The sequence below is a fragment of the Salmo trutta genome, chromosome 13 (assembly GCF_901001165.1).
Source record: "Salmo trutta chromosome 13, fSalTru1.1, whole genome shotgun sequence".
Taxonomy (NCBI): domain Eukaryota; kingdom Metazoa; phylum Chordata; class Actinopteri; order Salmoniformes; family Salmonidae; genus Salmo; species Salmo trutta.
In genome coordinates this window covers 29,881,464-29,901,727 of record NC_042969.1, presented here as the reverse complement: position 1 = coordinate 29,901,727, position 20,264 = coordinate 29,881,464, and the positions used below count along the sequence as shown (strand labels likewise).

Below are 20,264 nucleotides of genomic sequence, written 5' to 3'. Positions count from 1 at the left end.
GAAATTTGTGGAGTGGTTGAAAAACGAGTTTTAATGACTCCAACCTAAGTGTATGTAAACTTCCAACCTCAACTGTATAACAAAATCAAAACAGTGTCTGATGTGGTGTAGCTTCTGGAAAGACAGTGTCTGATCTGGTGTAGCTTCTGGAAAGACAGTGTCTGATCTGGTGTAGCTTCTGGAAAGACAGTGTCTGATCTGGTGTAGCCTCTGGAAAGCGACAGGGTGATTGAGGGTCCGTTCTTCTCTATCGGAGGCACAAAGAGCAGCAGTGTGATAACATTGTTGTGATTGAAGATAAGATAACAGTGATTCTCCGCCGACGCAGAGGAAGAGCCTTTTATTTCATTTACCAAAGGCAGGGGGATCATACACACACACACACACACACACACACACACACACACACACACACACACACACACACACACACACACACACACACACACACACACACACACACACACACACACTCACGCACGCACGCAAACACACACACATACACACACACAGTGGCTTTGAGCCTCCATCACCATAAACGGCAGTAATCCATAAAGCCAATTTGTTATAAACCTCCAGGCAGCGTTTTACCAACACTTCAAACACACAGAGATGGCTTTCTGTCGACTCTGCAGTAGACTACCCTTCTCACTATCGGAAAAATCTCTTTGTAATAAAAACAGAGAGAGAGAGAGCGGTGGCGAGGAAGAGAGAGACAGAGAGAGATGGGAGCAAAGCAAGCTTTCAAAAGCAGTGTCTCAGCACAGCAGACCAGAACACTGTGCTGTAATACACCCAACATACACACGGAGACACAGAGACACACAGAGACACACAGAGACACACAGAGACACACACAGACACACACAGAGACACACACAGAGACACACACACACACTCACACACACACACACACACACACACACACACACACACACACACACACACACACACACACACACACACACACACACACACACACACACACACACACACACACACACACACACACACACACACACACACACACACACACACACACAGAGATAGAGACAGAGGCCTTAGATAACTTTTGCTGTTCCCGATAGATTAATAACTTCTTGATATCATGCCATCCATTGTACTCCATTCCATCCATTATTATGAGCCGTCCTCCCCTCAGCAGCCTCCACTGATATGTGTGTGTATGTCCCACCTTGCACCACAGTGTATGAGGCCTCCACAGAGGACAGGTTGGTGATAACGGTGACGTCATCGTCTCTGCTGGAGCTTTCTATGTCAATGTTGATGGAACGTTCTATCTCCCGGTGCAGACTGGTCACCATGCCAGTAGGATAGGTTACATTGGTCAGACGACCCCCACTGTCATACCTGGAGGAGAGATATAGAGGTTACTTCTCACTGTCATACCTGGAGGAGAGATATAGAGGTTACTTCTCACTGTCATACCTGGAGGAGAGATATAGAGGTTACTTCTCACTGTCATACCTGGAGGAGAGATATAGAGGTTACTTCTCACTGTCATACCTGGAGGAGAGAGACATATAGAGGTTACTTCTCACTGTCATACCTGGAGGAGAGATATAGAGGTTACTTCTCACTGTCATACCTGGAGGAGAGAGACATATAGAGGTTACTTCTCACTGTCATACCTGGAGGAGAGAGACATATAGAGGTTACTTCTCACTGTCATACCTGGAGGAGAGAGACATATAGAGGTTACTTCTCACTGTCATACCTGGAGGAGACATATAGAGGTTACTTCTCACTGTCATACCTGGAGGAGACATATAGAGGTTACTTCTCACTGTCATACCTGGAGAAGACATATAGAGGTTACTTCTCACTGTCATACCTGGAGGAGAGAGACATATAGAGGTTACTTCTCACTGTCATATCTGGAGGAGACATATAGAGGTTACTTCTCACTGTCATACCTGGAGGAGACATATAGAGGTTACTTCTCACTGTCATACCTGGAGGAGAGAGACATATAGAGGTTACTTCTCACTGTCATACCCGGAGGAGACATATAGAGGTTACTTCTCACTGTCATACCTGGAGGAGAGATATAGAGGTTACTTCTCACTGTCATACCTGGAGGAGACATATAGAGGTTACTTCACACTGTCATACCTGGAGGAGAGAGACATATAGAGGTTACTTCTCACTGTCATACCTGGAGGAGACAAATATAAGTTACTTCTCACTGTCCAATCTGAGAAGATGAGGACAACTAGTGACAAAATGTAGTTATTCAATCATTGCATCCACACTGCTCACACGTGTCAATGAGCGTCTGCGCAGCCAGGCGCTAAAGTAGAACTTGGTTCTATTTGTGATGCTTGATGAGCTGCAAGTCTCGCCTCTCCCATCTCCTCATTGGTTTTAGGAGCATATACCCACGTGGGTGATTGAATGATGAACTGAGGTCCACACTCCAGTCCAGTTGGTGGTGGTAATGTACCTTAAAGTTGGTTGCCAACCACCATATAAAGTCCACAGAAGAAGAAGACCAAAGGAGAGACTGCTAGAAACAAACTCGTTTTACCCTTTTATCTGTGGATTAATTGTCGGCGTATCGGACCTTGTGCATTTCAGGTAAAATTAAAACCCAATGTTTATTTCCCAGGACAAATTAGCTAGCAACAGCAAGCTAGCTAGCTAAATTGCCATGAATATTTAATGCTTTTTGACGTAGCTCCTCTCCTCTCCTCTCCTCTCACAGCTTACAGAGGAGTGCTGGGAATAGCTGGTCTCTGCAGATTTCTCTTAACATGTCAGATATCGGAACAGCAAAAAGTGTGTGTGTGTGTGTGTGTGTGTGTGTGTGCAGTGACAAAAGCAAACCACTATGGACCTCTAACATCTGTCAGTTCTGTGAGCTCTGACTGAAGCAAACTCGAGGGTGCAGTGACAGAAGTTAACTTTAGGGGGCAGCAATGGGCTGTGAACAAATCCAAGCTACAGTAGCTGTGTGCTAGGCAATGCAGCTATGAGACCCTGAGTTCCGCTGTAGTTTCCGCAATTGACAGATGCATAAAAAACCCACCCCCACATCCCACTCACTGGTAGAAGGTGGTCCATCCGGTCTCGTCAGCCTTGGTGGCCAGTAGTCCTGTACTCCCAGAGTACCCCAGTAGGGCCACCTCCTGTCCCTGGGCTGAAACACTCTTCAGCCCCCCAGCAGGGTCCAAACCCAGGGTCACCACCTGGTTCTCTGGCAGTAACACCAGCCTGAGGAGACCAGAACTCCCCGCCTGGCCCAGACCCTCCCTTCTCACCCTGACAGTGTTATTGCAGTTGTCCACCACCATGGCTAGCTCTCTGTCTGGCCCGTAGGTGAAGTTATATAACGGTTCTCCTGTGACCAGACTCACGGTCTGTAGATGTTGACCATCACCGTTGAACACGTAGAGCTCCTGTTCCCGTGGAGACGCAACTTCGTATTGTCCCATCATCGATCCCGCCCCCGAGGCTGACGGGCCGGGCCTATTGGCTCGCACGGCTCTGATGCGTATGTTGTTAAGATCGGCGATGAAAAGTGTTCCGTCGGGTGAGACGGCGAGCGAGGCGGGGCAGTTGAGGCCGGCGTCGGGCGCGTAGCCGTCGTCGCCGTAGAAACAGTTGCAGTTAACGTCATTCTTGCAGTCGCAGTCCGACGAGGTGCCGGCTAGCAGAGATATCTCGCCGTTAGTGGACACCTGAGTTAGAGAGAAGGGGAGAGAGGAAAGACAGAAGGTTTTAGAATAGAGATGGAGGAAAGAAAAGTAAAGTTTCAAGTTTTAATGTCACGTACAGTGAAATGCCTTTCTTGCAAGCTCTATACCCAACAAAGCAGTAAGGTGAAGTTACCTTTTTAATGTAAAAATAAACCTGTGTTGTCATACCTGTCTGACGCGGTTGATTTTCTTCTCGTCTGTCTCAGCGATGTAGAGAACTCCAGTGTGAGACAGGGCGATGGCTGTAGCGCTCTCCAACGCAGCGTGGATGGCAAGCTTACTCAGGCTGTAGTCTATACCTGGAACCTGACAATGCATGGGCCGCCCTGCTATAATGCTCACCTGGGGGTCAATAATGTTATGTTATTTAAGATAATAATACATATATGATAATAGCATCATGATATCGTTTATATCACAATAACCGCTTGTATCGCAAAAACTGATTACATTGTAATAACTGATTATATGGTGATAACTGATTATATGGTGATTACTGATTATATAGTAATAACTGATTATATAGTAATAACTGATTATATAGTAATAACTGATTATATAGTGAAAACGGATTATATAGTGATAACTGATTATATGGGGATAACTGATTATATAGTAATAACTGATTATATAGTAATAACTGATTATATAGTAATAACTGATTATATGGTGATAACTGATTATATGGGGATAACTGATTATATGGTGATAACTGATTATATCGTGTCGGTTGTTTATATTACGATAGTTGCTTAATCACAATAACTCCTTATATGGCGATAATTGATGTGGAACGAAGCTCACTTGGTGGTTCTCAGTGATGCGCAGGATGATGTTGTTCTCCAGGACGTACAGAGAGTTATCCATGGGGTTTACTGCCAGGTCTGTGGGCCACTCCAGACGCACCTGATAAACACAAGAACAAACAAATCCAGGGTTGATCACCAAAGAGACATAACTAATATTTTCTAAATTTTACAGGCGACAGAAAACAAAGCATTGATTGATAGCGTTCATTGCATGTAACCCAGACCAGGTTGTTTTAAACCCCACAAGTTGAAATAGACACTCGCATCTTTTTGGCTCCAACAAAATCAAGTCCCTCCCTCTCTCCCTACCTACCTGGCTGACGTCCATGCTGGCGTCACAGCTGAGTGGTCGTATTGTGGTCAGGTCGTTAGCGCCCAGTAGAGTGGAGATGATCCCGTTTTGGTCAACTTTACGGATCATAGTGGCATCCACAAAATACATCAGACCATTCTTATCCACAGCAATACCTGGAGAAACACACACACACACACACACACACACTTCCTCAGACAATTCTTATCCATAGCAATACCTGGAGACACACACACACACGCACACACTTCATCAGACCATTCTTATCCACAGCAATACCTGGAGAAACACACACACACACACACACACACACACACGTCATCAGACCATTCTTATCCACAGCAATACCTGGAGAAACACACACACACACACACACACACACACACACACACACACACACACACACACACACACACACACACACTTCATCAGACCATTCTTATCCACAGCAATACCTGGAGACACACACACACACACACACACACACACACACACACACACACACACACACACACACACACACTACATCAGACCATTCTTATCCACAGAAATACCTGGAGAAACACACACACACACAATACCTGGGAGGTGGAAGGAGGAAGTTTTACAATTTAAGTTTTAATTGGCCTTAATAAGTAAGTGGGTACAAAATAAACACATTAGGCCAATAAATGTTATTTTATAAGATACAGCAACTTGGTAATCAGTAACTTATCTAAGGTTGATGAGTTGTATTGACCTTGTAAATAATGTGTAGCATTTGTGGCAACATGGCAACATACTAACATGGCAACATACTAACATGGCAACATGGCAACATACTAACATGGCAACATGGCAACATACTAACATGGCAACATGGCAACATACTAACATGGCAACATACTAACATGACAACATGGCAACATACTAACATGGCAACATACTAACATGGCAACATGGCAACATACTAACATGGCAACATACTAACATGGCAACATACTAACATGGCAACATGGTTTGAGGCTCTTTCTTTGGCTGGCAGACAGACAGACAGACAGACAGACAGACAGACAGACAGACAGGCAGGCAGACAGACAGACAGACAGACAGACAGACAGACAGGCAGACAGACAGACACACAGGCAGACAGGCAGACAGACAGACTGACTGACTGACAGACAGACAGACAGACAGACAGACAGACAGACAGACAGACAGACAGACAGACAGACAGACAGACAGACAGGCAGGCAGACAGGCAGGCAGACAGACAGACTGATGTACAGACAGACCTTTGGTAGGAGAATAAGAGAGGGAGGCAGAGAGGATGAGAGGATGAAAGGAGAGCTGGGGGAAAGAGAGAAAGGAATAGCAGTGATGGATAGAAGCAATGCCATGGAACGGATGTAGGAGAAGAGAGGGAGAGGGGGAACAGGGTGTCTTTGAACAGAGAAGGACTAGCACACAGGGGAAGGAGGGAAAGAGAAAGAGAGAGGCCAGTGACAGAGAAGAGCTGGAGGGATAGGAAGAGACAGACAGAGAGGGAGTGAGAAAGAAAACTGACAGGGCAGGCTGATAAGTGCTGGCTAGCTTTGTATCTGTCTGGCAGGAGATGTGCACACACAACACACACACACACACACACACACACACACACACACACACACACACACACACACACACACACACACACACACACACACACACACACACACACATACACACACACACACACACACACACACACACAGACTCACACAACACACAAACACAAAACAACAGACACCACACACACAAAATACACAACACACACACTGAGGAAATGTGACAGGGTGACATCTTTGACAGTTTGGTGTCAAAGCGTTCTTCTTTTTGATGCAGGCTTCATCACATGTCATCATCCTAACTTCAGCTGTAATCTGGTTTATAACCTCCTTCTGCTTCTGCCCTGCTTTACTTTCACTACTAGACCGACAATTAGTTTCATCATCACTGTTCTGATGTAAAAAAGGAAAGATATCACTACTACTTTCACTACTAGATCATTATTATCAGCATTTCATTGGTGTAGTACAGACGTGCCTTCCTTCCTAGTTACACTTTGAAGCTCATGGGGGTACTGTCTGTGGCTTAGCCTTCAAGGTTTGGAAGATCTCTTTGTGTGTGTGTGTTCCTCTGCTCCTCACCTTTGGGGCTCATCAGTGTCGCCTCAGTAGCTTTGCCTCCGTCCCCACAGCGTTCGTCAAAGGGCAGACACTGCTCTCCCGTCCCAGCAACCACCTCTGCGCTGTCCGACAGCAGTCGCCCGCCCGTCAGCAAGCGCACACGGTAGATATGCCGTGAATTGGTATCCGAGATCAACAACGCTCCCGTTACCGGGTCAATTGCCAGGAAGTACTTATGAGTGGGGTTGTTACTGTAGGACGGCGAGAGAACAATAAAGTTATTCGAATTTGAATTAGATTGGATAAAAACAACTTAGATTAAAACAATATTTCCCAGGGGCAATTGAACAATCTTTGTGATTAAAGTAACTCTAAATTACTGCTATTTCACTTTTTAGCTTGGAATTTCTAATTTAACCGAGGAGCGAAGCATCTTACCTGTGTCTGAAATCTTTGTTCCTTCAAAGGATAAGAAGACAGAAAAAACAACACAGAAAAAATGTTAATGTCGTGTGTCTGAGGGAACAACAGAACGACAGAGAGAGTTAGCAGTGGAGCAGTGGAGGAACAACAGAACGACAGAGAGAGTTAGCAGTGGAGTGGTGAAGGGAACAGCATAGTTAAATATGGATAAAAACACCCAGGAGATATAAGAACTAGTGCAGTGTATAATTCTACTTCAATCACACTGTCCCCCGAGCCCTCCCTGCTTTCATTACAACCTCACTGATCTCATCCAACATGTTCTATATCCTACACATTATTCCTCTCCCTCCTCCCTCACTTCTCCTCCTCTTCTCCCCCTCTCCTTCCCTTTCCTCCCTCACCCCTCCTCCCACCAGTCCCACTCTCTTCCTCTCTCCTTTCCCTTTTCTCTCCCCATCTCCTCCCACCTTATCCCACTCCTCTCCTCTCCCAACCTGACTTCTCCCCCATCTTCTTCTCTCCTCCCTCCATCCATACCTCAGTTCCAGTATGCCTGTGGTATTGAGCGAGGGGTAGACCCTGCGTACGAAGTTCAGGTCTCCCACATAGAGGCTCCCGTCGATGCCTGTTGCCAGAGCTACGGGTGCCAGTAGCTTGTTGCTGTCGGCGAGGCCGTTACAGCTGGGGCAGGAGATAGAACGTCGACGGCCGTTCCCCATTACACTGCTGATCACAGGGGGCTGTTCTGACACAAACACGTTCTCACCACTACCCTTATGGAGGATACCTGGACAGGACAGAGGGAGGGAGGGAGGGAGGGAGGGAGGGAGGGAGAGAGAGAGATTAACTCATGGAGAGATTAACTCGTTCATTTTGTTTGAGATTAAACCCCACATACTATTTATTCTGCGAAATGAAATGTATGTGATGTTGAGAAAATGGTGTGTATGTGTGTTGAGATGACGATGTGTGTTTGTGTGTATGTATACTGAACAAAAATATAAACGCAACATGTAAAGTGTTGGCCTATATTTCATGAGCTGAAATAAAATCCCAGAAGATTTGGAAAAATAAGTTTTGAACGGTCATCCAACTCGGAATTCCAAGTCAGGGACTCAGGCCTCTTTCTAGAGCTCCGACCTGAAGATCACTGACGTCATTATTCAACCTTATTTTTTTCCAAATTCCCAGTTGACCATAAATACAGAGAATGCCAGACTTTGATGACAAAGTTTTATGACAAAATTTGCACAGAAGGACCGCCACACCCACCACCTTCCTGTTCAAGTGAGCACAGCACAACAAGGCGAGTCCAAACATGTCTTGTATGCTGCTGCATAAATTATGAAATATGCCAGGGAGATATATATACTGTAGCTAAGAAAGTAATACTAAGTGTATGTTGTGTAGTAACCTGTTAGCAGCCCATGTGCCTCACCCTAATAATTCGGTCCCTTTTCCCATCATGATTTAGCCTACTGTTCTGACTTGGTGGTGCAAATGTAGCCTATAGCTTTAAAAAAAAAATGTAATCATTGAATATTGTAACAGGTTCTATCTCAAGGCCACCAGACTGTTAAATAGCCATCACTAGCACATTAGAGGCTGCTGCCCTATATAATGTACATAGACTTGAAATCACTGGCCACTTTAATAATTGGAACACTAGTCACTTTAATAATGTTTACATATTTTGCATTACTCATCTCATATGTATATACTGTATTCTATACTATTCTACTGTATCTTAGTCTATGCCGCTATGACATTGCTCGTTCAACTATTGACATATTCTTAATTCCATTCCTTTACTTTATATTGTGTTTTTTGTTAGATATTACTTGTTAGATATTACTGCACTGTTGGTGCTAGAAACACAAGCATTTCGCTACACCCACAATAACATCTGCTAAACACGTGTATGTGACAAATAAAATTTGATTTGATTTGAGCTTTCATTGTCTGCTTATATGCCCCCTTTATTTATCCTATGGTTCTGACTTGGTGTACAGGGAGAACACTGTAAGAATGGCCCATGTTCTGAATTCTGTCACTGTACATTTCAAAAGTGCTGAACAAATAGTTATATTGACTACGCTCACTCATTAATGTCTTAATCAAAATGATGGATTGCCTCATCTGCTCGTCGTCCCCTGATGCCATAGTTTGTACATCTCAATTGTCAGTAGAAACCACATTAGTTTAAGCAAGTCAGCCATATCAGCTATGTTTTTTTAAAAGGCAGTAAATGAGGCTGAATTAACTGTTTTGCTGCCAGACAAGGCTCCGCTGAATGCAGGTGTAGCAGTGGTAAGGATTCACTCCATGGTGCTGAAAAGAAAGGTCAGCCATTGGGACAGCTTTATGTAGGCCCTGACAGTTCGTGGCCACCATTTGTCACCGTTAAAATGCAATTGTAACGCCCTGGCCATAGAGAGGGTTTTTTTGTTCTCTATTTTGGTTAGGCCAGGGTGTTACATGGGTGGGCGTTCTATGTTTATTTTTCTATGTTGGTTTGTTTCTTTGGTTTGACCGTGTGTGGCTCTCAATCAGGAACAGCTGTAGATCGTTGTTGCTGATTGAGAGTCATACATAGGCAGCCTGTTTTTCCTTTGGGGTTTGTGGGTGATTATTTTCTGTGTGGGTTTTTGTTAATCCTGACAGAACTGTTGGCTGTCGTTTCTTTTCATGTTTTGTTTGTAGTGTTCATTCGTTGATTAAAATACATTATGATGAACACATCCTCCACTGCACCTTGGTCTCTTTCTGACGACGGCCGTTACAGAATCACCCACCAACAACGGACCAAGCAGCGGAGGAAGGAGCAGCACCAGGAGAAGAGCATTCAGGATTCCTGGAAGTGGGAGGAATTACTGGACGGAAAAGGACCATGGGCTCAAACTGGGGAGTATCCCCGCCCGCAGTGGGAGATCGAGGCAGCGATAGCTGAGAGGCGCTGGTATGAGGCAAGGGAGCGCAACAGGCACGAGAGGCAGCCCCCAAAAATGTTTTGGGGGGCACACGGGGAGTGTGGCAGAGTCAGGTTGGAGACCTGAGCCAACCCCCTGTGCTTACCGGAAGCAGCGTGGTACTGGTCAGGCACCGTGTTATGCTAGGAAGCGCACGGTGTCTCCAGTGCGCACTCATAGCCCGGTGCGCTATAGGCCAGCCCCCCGCAAGTGCCATGCTAGAGTGGGGATCGAGCCAGGACGGATTGTGCCAGCTCAGCGCGTCTGGTCTCCGGTGCGCTGTTTCGGTCCAGGCTATCCTGCGCCGGCGCTGTGCACTGTGTCTCCGGGGCGCTGGGAGGGTTCAGTTCGCCCTATGCCTGCGCTCTGCCCGTGCCGGGCAAGAGTGGGCATTCAGCCTGGAGTATGGGTGGCAAGCCTACGCACCAGAACTCCAGTGCTCTCCCACAGCCCGGTTTATCCTGTGCCTCCTCCTCGGACCAGGCCGCCAGTGGGTCTCTCCGGCCTGGTCTATCCTGTGCCTCCTCCCAGGATCCGGCCTCCTGTGGGTCTCCCCAGCCTGGTGAGTCCTGTGCCTGCGCCCAGAGCCAGGCCTCCTGCATGTCTCCCCAGCCTGGTGAATCCTGGGCCAGAGCCGCCAGAGCCGCCCGCCAGCCCGGAGCCGCCAGAGTCGCCCGCCAGCCCGGAGCAGCCAGAGTCGCCCGCCAGCCGGGTGCAGCCGAGGTCGCCCGCCAGCCGGGCGCAGCCAGGGTCGCACGCCAGCGGGGCGCAGGCAGGGTCGCCCGCCAGTCCTCCGGCGCAGCCAGGGGCGCCACCTAAGTGGGCCAAGCCGAGAGTGGAGCGGCGTCCACATCCCGCACCAGAACCGCCGCGGTAGGAGGGCCCACCCGGACCCTCCCCTTTATAGTCAGGTTTTGCGGCCGGAGTCCGCACCTTTGGGGGAGTACTGTAACGCCCTGGCCATAGAGAGGGTTTTTTGTTCTCTATTTTGGTTAGGCCAGGGTGTTACATGGGTGGGCGTTCTATGTTTATTTTTCTATGTTGGTTTGTTTCTTTGGTTTGGCCGTGTGTGGCTCTCAATCAGGAACAGCTGTAGATCGTTGTTGCTGATTGAGAGTCGTACATAGGCAGCCTGTTTTTCCTTTGGGGTTTGTGGGTGATTATTTTCTGTATAGGTTTTTGTTAATCCTGACAGAACTGTTGGCTGTCGTTTCTTTTCATGTTTTGTTTGTAGTGTTCATTCGTTGATTAAACTCCGTTATGATGAACACATCCTCCGCTGCACCTTGGTCTCTTTCTGATGACGGCCGTTACAGCAATTAACCTGTTGGGGATAGGGGGCAGTATTTGCACGGCCGGATAAAAAACCTATCCGATTTAATCTGGTTACTACTCCTGCCCAGTAACTAGAATATGCATATAGGTTGATTTGGATAGAAAACACCCTAAAGTTTCTAAAACTGTTTGAATGGTGTCTGTGAGTATAACAGAACTAATTTGGCAGGCCAAACCTGAGAAGATTCCAAACAGGAAGCGCTCTCCCTGACTATATCTTGGCCTTCTTGATCATCTCTAACCAAAACAGGGGATCTCTGGTATAAGGTGACATTTTCTAACGCTCCCATAGGCTCTCAGAAGGCGCCAGAACAATGAATGGTGGCTTTGCAGGCCCTGGCTGAAAAACATTAGCGCATTTGGATAATGGTCGATCAGAGGACAATGAGACTGGAGGCGAGTGCACAAGCCGACACCATGTTTACTTTCTCTCTTTTTGAACGAAAACAACGACTCCCGGTCAGAATATTATCGCTTTTTTACGAGAAAAATAGCATAAAAATTGATTATAAACAGCGTTTGACATGCTTCGAAGTACGGTAATGGAATATTTTGAATTTTTTTGTCACGAAACGCGTCGGGCGCGTCACCCTTCTTTACCCTTCGGATAGTGTCTTGAACGCATGAACAAAACGCCGCTATTTGGATATAACTATGGATTATTTGGAACCAAACCAACATTTGTTATTGAAGTAGAAGTCCTGGGAGTGCATTCTGACGAAGAACAGAAAAGGTAATCTAAAATGTAATCAATCTAAAATGTAATCAAACTTTTCTAATAGTAAATCGGAGTTTGGTGAGTACCACACTTGGTGGGTGTCAAAATAGCTAGCCTAAAAGCTATTTTAAAATCGGACATAGCGAGTGCATAAAGGAGTTCTGTATCTATAATTCTTAAAATAATTGTTATGTTTTTTGTGAACGTTTATCGTGAGTAATTTAGTAAATTCACCGGAAGTGTTCGGTGGGAATGCTAGTCACATGCTAGTCACATGCTAATGTAAAAAGCTGGTTTTTGATATAAATATGAACTTGATTGAACAAAACATGCATGTATTGTATAACATAATGTCCTAGGATTGTCATCTGATGAAGATCATCAAAGGTTAGTGCTGCATTTAGCTGTGGTTTGGGTTTATGTGACATTATATGCTAGCTTGAAAAATGGGTGTCTGATTATTTCTGGCTGGGTACTCTGCTGACATAATCTAATGTTTTGCTTTCGTTGTAAAGCCTTTTTGAAATCGGACAGTGTGGTTAGATTAACGAGAGTCTTGTCTTTAAAATGGTGTAAAATAGTCATATGTTTGAGAAATTGAAGTAATAGCATTTCTAAGGTATTTGAATATCACGCCACGGGATTACACTGGCTGTTGAGTAGGTTAATGTATTGTTTAGTGTTGTGTTGTGGCCTTGGTTTTTTGAGTTTGCCCCACCAAGATTTAAATGCTAAAATCGCCACTGATTATATACCATTCTGTCAGGTAGGCTAACATTACAGTCAACATTTAATTGGGAAGGTTTTTTGGGGAGGCCTTTAGAAATATTGATGCAAACAGAGCTTGATGACTGGATTACACATCACAAATAACCTACTAACCAAGACTAAGGACCAGACATTTTCACCACCTGGTTTCATACCCATTGTTGCTTTAACTAGCATTTACTGCTAGACACAGTATCATCAGTTGAAACGTGTGTCCTACCCTCCCGGCTACTGATGTCATTCTTCTGTGAGCTGCTCCTTGCTAAAACCAGCTGAGAGCTGAACACTCCTGCTGCCTACCGATGATATTCAGCTGAAACTAGGCTGTGTGCTGCGCGCATGTCAATATATTTCACTGCTTTGAGATTGTGTAGGCTACTTTTTGCATGATTTCTCTATTGTACTACATCATTGATAAGTCGTATACCTCCACTACACTACTTTGATATGCATCAGAAGAGATTAAGAAGTGAGTATAAGCAATGCCCCCTGAACAAAAAGTGAGTATATGACTTATACCTGCGTATACCCTCCACTAGACCACTGGCCCTTTGTGTTTTACAAAATGTGCCCTCTTCTACATGACTGTACTGGTATTACGGTTGCTGTCCTTTCAGCATCATGAGCCTGTCACACACTGAAGACCTAGGTCCAATAGGTTCACACACTGAAGACCTAGGTCCAATAGGTTCACCTCTGAAGACCTAGGTCCAATAGGTTCACCACTGTACTAACCTGTCACACACAGAAGACCTATGTCCAATAGGTTCACCTCTGAATACCTAGGTCCAATAGTTTCACCTCTGAAGACCTAGGTCAAATAGGTTCACCACTGTACTAACCTGTCACACACTGAAGACCTAGGTCCAATAGTTTCACCTCTGAAGACCTAGGTCCAATAGGTTCACCTCTGAAGACCTAGGTCCAATAGTTTCACCTCTGAAGACCTAGGTCCAATAGCTTCACCTCTGAAGACCTAGGTCCAATAGCTTCACCACTGTACTAGCCTGTCACACACTGAAGGCCTACGTCCAATATGTTCACCACTTGTACTAACCTGTCACATACTGAACACCTAGGTCCAATAGTTTTACTACAGTAGTAACCTGTCACATACTGAACACCTAGGTCCAATAGGTTCACCACTGTACTAACCTGTCACACACTGAAGACCTAGATCCAATAGGTTCACTACTGTACTAACCTGTCACACACTGAAGACCTAGATCCAATAGGTTCACTACTGTACTAACCTGTCACACACTGAAGACCTAGGTCCAATAGGTTCACCACTGAAGACCGAGGCCCAATAGGTTCACTACTCTACTAACCTGTTACACACTGAATGCCTAGGTTCAATAGTTGAACTCTCAACTTTCCACCAATTTCTTTCACTCTTCCCTACTAGTGAGTTAAGGAAATTGGACAGAGTTTGAGGATATTTTTCAATTAAAGTGAATGACAGTAATGTTATGAGTAAAGTAGGAATTCCAGGTTTCAATAGGCCATAATATATTCATGTTTCAAGAAAGGAGTATATTTGGCATTTTACATTTTTTTGTGCTTTTATGTGCTGACTGAAAGAAACTGATAATTATGAGTTGTTTAGGCTATTGGCCTCGGCTGGTCTGGGTAAGAATTATGTGTCCTCACTGTCTGAGAGTGAGTCAAGACCGAGTCAAGACCGAGTAAAAATGTATCCGACACTGACACCGAGACAAGACCGAAACACCCTATGAGGTCTCGAGACTGGTCTTGAGTATTACAACACTGCCAACCGGCGTCACAACCACGGGCCACGTGTAACCACGCCAGCCCAGGACCTCCAAATCCAGCTTCACAACCACGGGCCATGTGTAACCACGCCAGCACAGGACCTCCAAATCCGGCTTCACAACCACGGGCCATGTGTAACCACGCCAGCACAGGACCTCCACATCCGGCTTCACAACCACGGGCCACGTGTAACCACACCAGCACAGGACCTCCACATCCGGCTTCACAACCACGGGCCACGTGCAACCACACCAGCCCAGGACCTCCACATCCGGCTTCACAACCACAGGCCACGTGTAACCACGCCAGCCCAGGACCTCCACATCCGGCATCACAACCACAGGACACGTGTAACCACGCCAGCCCAGGACCTCCACACCCGGCTTCTTCACCTGCGGGATCGTCTGAGACCTGCCACTTGACAGCTGATGAAACTGAGGAGTATTTCTTTCTGTAATAAAAAAAATAATTCTGATTGGCTGGGCCTGGCTCTCCAGTGAGTGGGCCTGGCTCCCAATTGGGTGGGCCTATGCCCCTGCCCAGTCATATGAAATCCATAGATTAGGCCCTAATTAATTTATTGCAATTGACTGATTTCCTTATATGAACAGTAACTCAGTAAAACCGTTGAAATTGTTGCATGTTGCGTTTATATTTGTGTTCAGTGTACATGTACAATATATTTAAACATACTGCTGCGTGTGTTGAGGATATGGTGTTTATCCAGAGACCAGCCTCCCAGATTAGAAGGGTCCAGTTCAAAGCCCTGCAGTACTACTGTCCTCTTCTCCCATTGGATCAGACTGGAACATGACTCATACTCATACCCCACCGACACTATGGAGAGAGAGCGAGGGGGAGAGAGGAGGGAGAAAGAGAGAGAGGGGGGAGAGAGGACAGGGAGGAGAGAGAGGGGGCAGAGAGGGGGAGGAGAGGGGGAGAGAGAGGGAGGAGAAAGAGAGAGAGAGAGAGAGAGAGAGGGGGAGAGGGAGGGGGAGAGAGAGGGGGAGAAAGAGAGGGGGGAGAAAGAGAGAGAGAGAGAGGTGGGGGGGGAGAAAGAGAGAGAGAGATGGGGAGAGAGTGAGAGGGGGCGAGAAAGAGAGAGAAAGAAAGAGGGGGAGAGGAGAGGGGGGAGAGAGAGGGGGGAGTGATAAAGAGAGAGAGATGGGGAGAGAGAGAAGGGGAGAGGAGAGAGAAAGAGAGAGGTGGGAGAAAGAGAGAGGGGGAGAAAGAGAGAGAGAGAGAGAGAGAGAGAGAGAGAGAGAGAGAGAGAGAGAGGTGGGGGGGAGAAAGAGAGAGGGGGATAGGAAAGGGGGAGAGAGAGGGGGAGAGAGAGATGGGAGTGATAAAGAGAGAGAGAGAGATGGGGAGAGAGCGAGAGGGGGCGAGAAAGAGAGAGAAAGAAAGAGGGGGAGAGGAGAGGGGGAGAGAGAGGGGGGAGTGATAAAGAGAGAGAGATGAGGAGAGAGAGAGGGGGAGAGGAGAGAGAAATAGAGAGGTGGGAGAAAGAGAGAGGGGGAGAAAGAGAGAGAGAGTGAGAGGGGGAGAGGAGAGGGTGGAGAAAGAGAGAGAGAGGGGAGAGGGGGAGAGAGAGGGGGGAGAAAGAGAGCGAGAGAGGGGGAGTGATAAAGAGTGAGAGAGAGAGAGAGAGAGGAGAGAGAGAGAGAGAGGGAGAAAGAGAGAGGGGGAGAGAGACAGAGAGAGAGGGGGGAGAGGAGAGGGGGGGAAAGAGAGAGAGAGGGGGAGAGGAGAGGGGGAGAGAGGGGGGGAGAAAGAGAGAGAGAGGGGGAGAGAGAGAAAGAGAGAAAGAGAGAGATAAAGAGAAAGAGTGGGAGAGAGGGGGGGCAGGGGGAGAAAGAAAGGAAAGTGGGAGTGAGAGAAAATATAGTTAATAAACAAAGTATTATGGAGACAAGCAACTCTTTAATGCTCAGGACAGACAACCAGACAGACAAACAGACAGACAGTACCAAAAGTAAAGTGAGCTGCAGTTCCATGTATAATTGTTATATTTACAGCTATAGCTACCCAAGAGCTAATCCACATACAGTTAGTATCAGTCAAATGATGGTAGCACAGCTTGTACTCTTTAGCACCCCTGTCTAGACCAGAGTAGACCTGTCCAGACCAGACCTGTCCAAACCAGACCAGACCAGACCCGACCTGTCCAGACCAGATCTGTCCAGACCAGACCTGACCTGTACAGACCAGACCTGTCCAGACCAGACCAGACCCGACCTGTCCAGACCAGATCTGTCCAGACCAGACCTGACCTGTACAGACCAGACCTGTCCAGATCTGTCCAGACCAGACCTGACCTGTCCAGATCAGACCTGTCCAAACCTGTCCAGACCAGACCAGACCTGTTCAGACCTGTCCAGACCAGACCTGTCCAGACCTGTCCAGACCAGACCAGATCTAGACAGATCTGGTCTGGTCTGGACAGGTCTGGACAGGTCTGGTCTGGACAGGTCTGAACAGGTCTGGTCTGGTCTGGACAGGTTTAGACAGGTCAGGTCTGGTCTGGAAAGGTCTGGTCTAGACAGACCTTTCCAGACCAGACCTGACCTGTCTAAACCTGTTCAGACCAGACCTGTCCAGACTAGACCTGTCCAGACCAGACCTGTCCAGACCAGACCTGTCCAGACCAGACCTGTTCAGACCTGACCTGTTCAGACCAGACCTGTTCAGACCTGACCTGTTCAGACCAGACCTGTTCAGACCTGACCTGTTCAGACCAGACCTGTCCAAACTAGACCTGTCCAGACCAGACCTGTCCAGACCAGACCTGTTCAGTCCAGACCTGTTCAGACCAGACCTGTCCAAACCAGACCTGTCCAGACCAGACCTGTTCAGACCTGACCTGTTCAGACCAGACCTGTCCAGACCTGACCTGTTCAGACCAGACCTGTCCAGACTAGACCTGTCCAGACCAGACTTGTCCAGACCAGACCCTTTCTCCTCTGACCCCACTTACACCTCGTTAAGCCCATAACCCAATTAACATCGTGGGTGTTGGGTTCACTGTCCCAACAGGCAGTTCTGTGACAGATCAATTTCTCTCCCATAATGCAACAGTGTTGAAATGTTGTCATATCACCAACGCTTGATTAGCATAAACACACATATTAGTTGAAGGCAGCTAGCTGCTGTAGGGACTGCAAATATAGGTGCATTGTCCCCTTCAAAATATATCTATTCAAAGTAAAGTAACGTTGGTTATGTAATGAATCAGCTACATTGGAGCAATAGAGTGTGTGTGGCCGGTACACTCTTGTCTGTTCTAAGAGATGACAGACTTGACACTCTAAGCCCTGGGTGGCAGTTAAACTCTCCTCTCCTCCTGTCACTCAGACGTAACCGCGGCAGCCGTAACCGTGATGAAGGGTTATTAGCTGTCAAGCAGAGTTAGCAGTTAGTGAAGTGAGTTGGGGCCTCGGCACCCTCAGAGCTATTACTGCTCACAGACAGACACACACACACGCACACACACACACACTCTGTCTATACACACTCACCGACAGCTTCCGACAGCCCGTAGACTCTCTGTCCATAGGCATCTGTTTTATCCCAAATGTAGGTGTAGGCCAGGTTCGGCGAGGCGTGGAACCACTTCTGGAAGAGATGTCCCTCCACAGCCACCATCAGATGGACTTTGAGCAGGCCCAGAGACACCACGGCTGGGGTCATGGTCACCTTCAGCAGGCTGCGGTAGCCTGACGTCCTGGAGCTCAGGTAGCACAGCTTCAGACTGGTCCCTGGAACATCTATCATCTCATGGAGCACCTGCAGAGAGGGAGAGAAGGATGAGAGGAGAGGAGAGGAGAGGACAGGAAAGAGCTTTAGACCGGTGCCTGGAACACCTATCATTTCATGGAGCACCAGGAGAGAGAGAGAGAAAAAGCTTATTCTACTTTCCCCAACGCACAAGTGGTTATCTCCACCCTGCTACCATGAAAAGACTTCCACCCTGCTACCATACAGCGGGTAAACGCAAGTATTTCCTGTGACTGTGCCTCAAAACCAAATGTTTTCCTGGGCCACCACTCCACCCTGGACTTGATCAGCCTTTATGACCAGGTCCACCTATACAAGGCAGCAATGCCCATCTTCGCCCGGACGCTAAAGGACATCACTCTCAAACGCAGCCCCAACACTTCACTAAGGAGCAACAGATCAATAGACACTGCCCAGACCAGCGAGACACACTGTTTTTGTTACATGTTTGTTTGGTCTTCGTCCCCGTGCCTTTACACGGCACGCCGTAATTTGGGCTGAATAAAAAAACCTATTACGCATTCCTGCGCCTGTCTCCCGAATCCATTTATACCAATGTGACATGAAGGCGTAAACTTGGCAGTAGAAAATCTTAACTGTATATTTGACCTCTCAGCTTCCCTATCAAATCTAAACATTTCAAACAGAAAACCGAAGAAAATGAACAACAATGACAAATGGTTTAATGAAGAATGCAAAAATCTAAGAAAGAAATTGAGAAACCTGTCCAACCAAAAACATAGAGACCTAGAAAGCCTGTGTCTATGCCTTTACTATGGTGAATCACTAAAACAATACAGAAATACACAATGGAAAAAGAAGGAACAGCACATCAGAAGTCAGCTCAATATAAGTGAAGAATCCATAGACTCTAACCACTTCTGGGAAAATTGGAAAACACTAAACAAACAACAACACAAAGAATTATCTATGCGAAATGGAGATGTATGGGTAAACCACTTTTCCAATATTTTTGGCACTATAACAAAGAACAAAGAGCAAAGCATATACATGATGAAATACAAATCTTAGAATCAACTATTAAAGACTACCAGAACCCACTACCAGAACCCAACTACAGGACAAAATAAAAACCCTCCAATCCAAAAAGGCCTGTGGTGTTGATGGTATCCTCAATGAAATGATAAAATATACAGACAACAAATTCCAGTTGGCTATACTAAAACTCTTTAACATCATTCTTAGCTCTGGCATCTTCCCCAATATTTGGAACCAAGGGCTGATCACCCCAATCCACAAAAGTGGAGACAAATTTGACACCAATAACTACCGTGGGATATGCGTCAACGGCAACCTTGGGAAAATCCTCTGCATTATCATTAACAGCAGACTTGTACATTTCCTCAGTAAAAACAATGTACTGAGCAAAAGTCAAATTGGCTTTTTAACAAATTATCGTACAACAGACCAAGTATTCAACCTGCACACCCTAATTGACAAACAAACAAACCAAAACAAAGGCAAAGTCTTCACATGCTTTGTT

General features: G+C 46.5%; 1 protein-coding gene across 1 annotated transcript; it reads right to left on the bottom strand.

Moving 5' to 3' along the window:
- Positions 1 to 758: 758 nt before the first annotated feature.
- LOC115206743 (teneurin-2-like) lies at positions 759 to 18,757 on the bottom strand. Its single transcript, XM_029773950.1, has 11 exons — positions 18,502 to 18,757; positions 15,677 to 15,820; positions 7,955 to 8,204; positions 7,430 to 7,450; positions 7,013 to 7,242; positions 4,845 to 4,999; positions 4,527 to 4,628; positions 3,891 to 4,064; positions 3,070 to 3,704; positions 1,196 to 1,371; positions 759 to 784 (listed from the first exon to the last, which is right to left on the bottom strand). The coding sequence occupies exons 1-11, from the start codon at positions 18,755 to 18,757 to the stop codon at positions 759 to 761; spliced, it is 2,169 nt and encodes a 722-aa protein (XP_029629810.1).
- Positions 18,758 to 20,264: the final 1,507 nt, after the last annotated feature.

What these genes read in the sequence shown, in the direction of transcription:
- LOC115206743 (XM_029773950.1), bottom strand. Translation starts at nt 18,757, where the DNA reads ATGATAGATGTTCCAGGGACCAGTCTGAAGCTGTGCTACCTGAGCTCC. An exon ending in ACAGGCATACTGGAACTGAG is followed by an intron (nt 7,451 to 7,954) that starts GTATGGATGGAG and finishes TATCCTTTGAAG; the next exon opens with GAACAAAGATTTCAGACACA. An exon ending in CCAGCATGGACGTCAGCCAG is followed by an intron (nt 4,629 to 4,844) that starts GTAGGTAGGGAG and finishes TGTGTTTATCAG; the next exon opens with GTGCGTCTGGAGTGGCCCAC.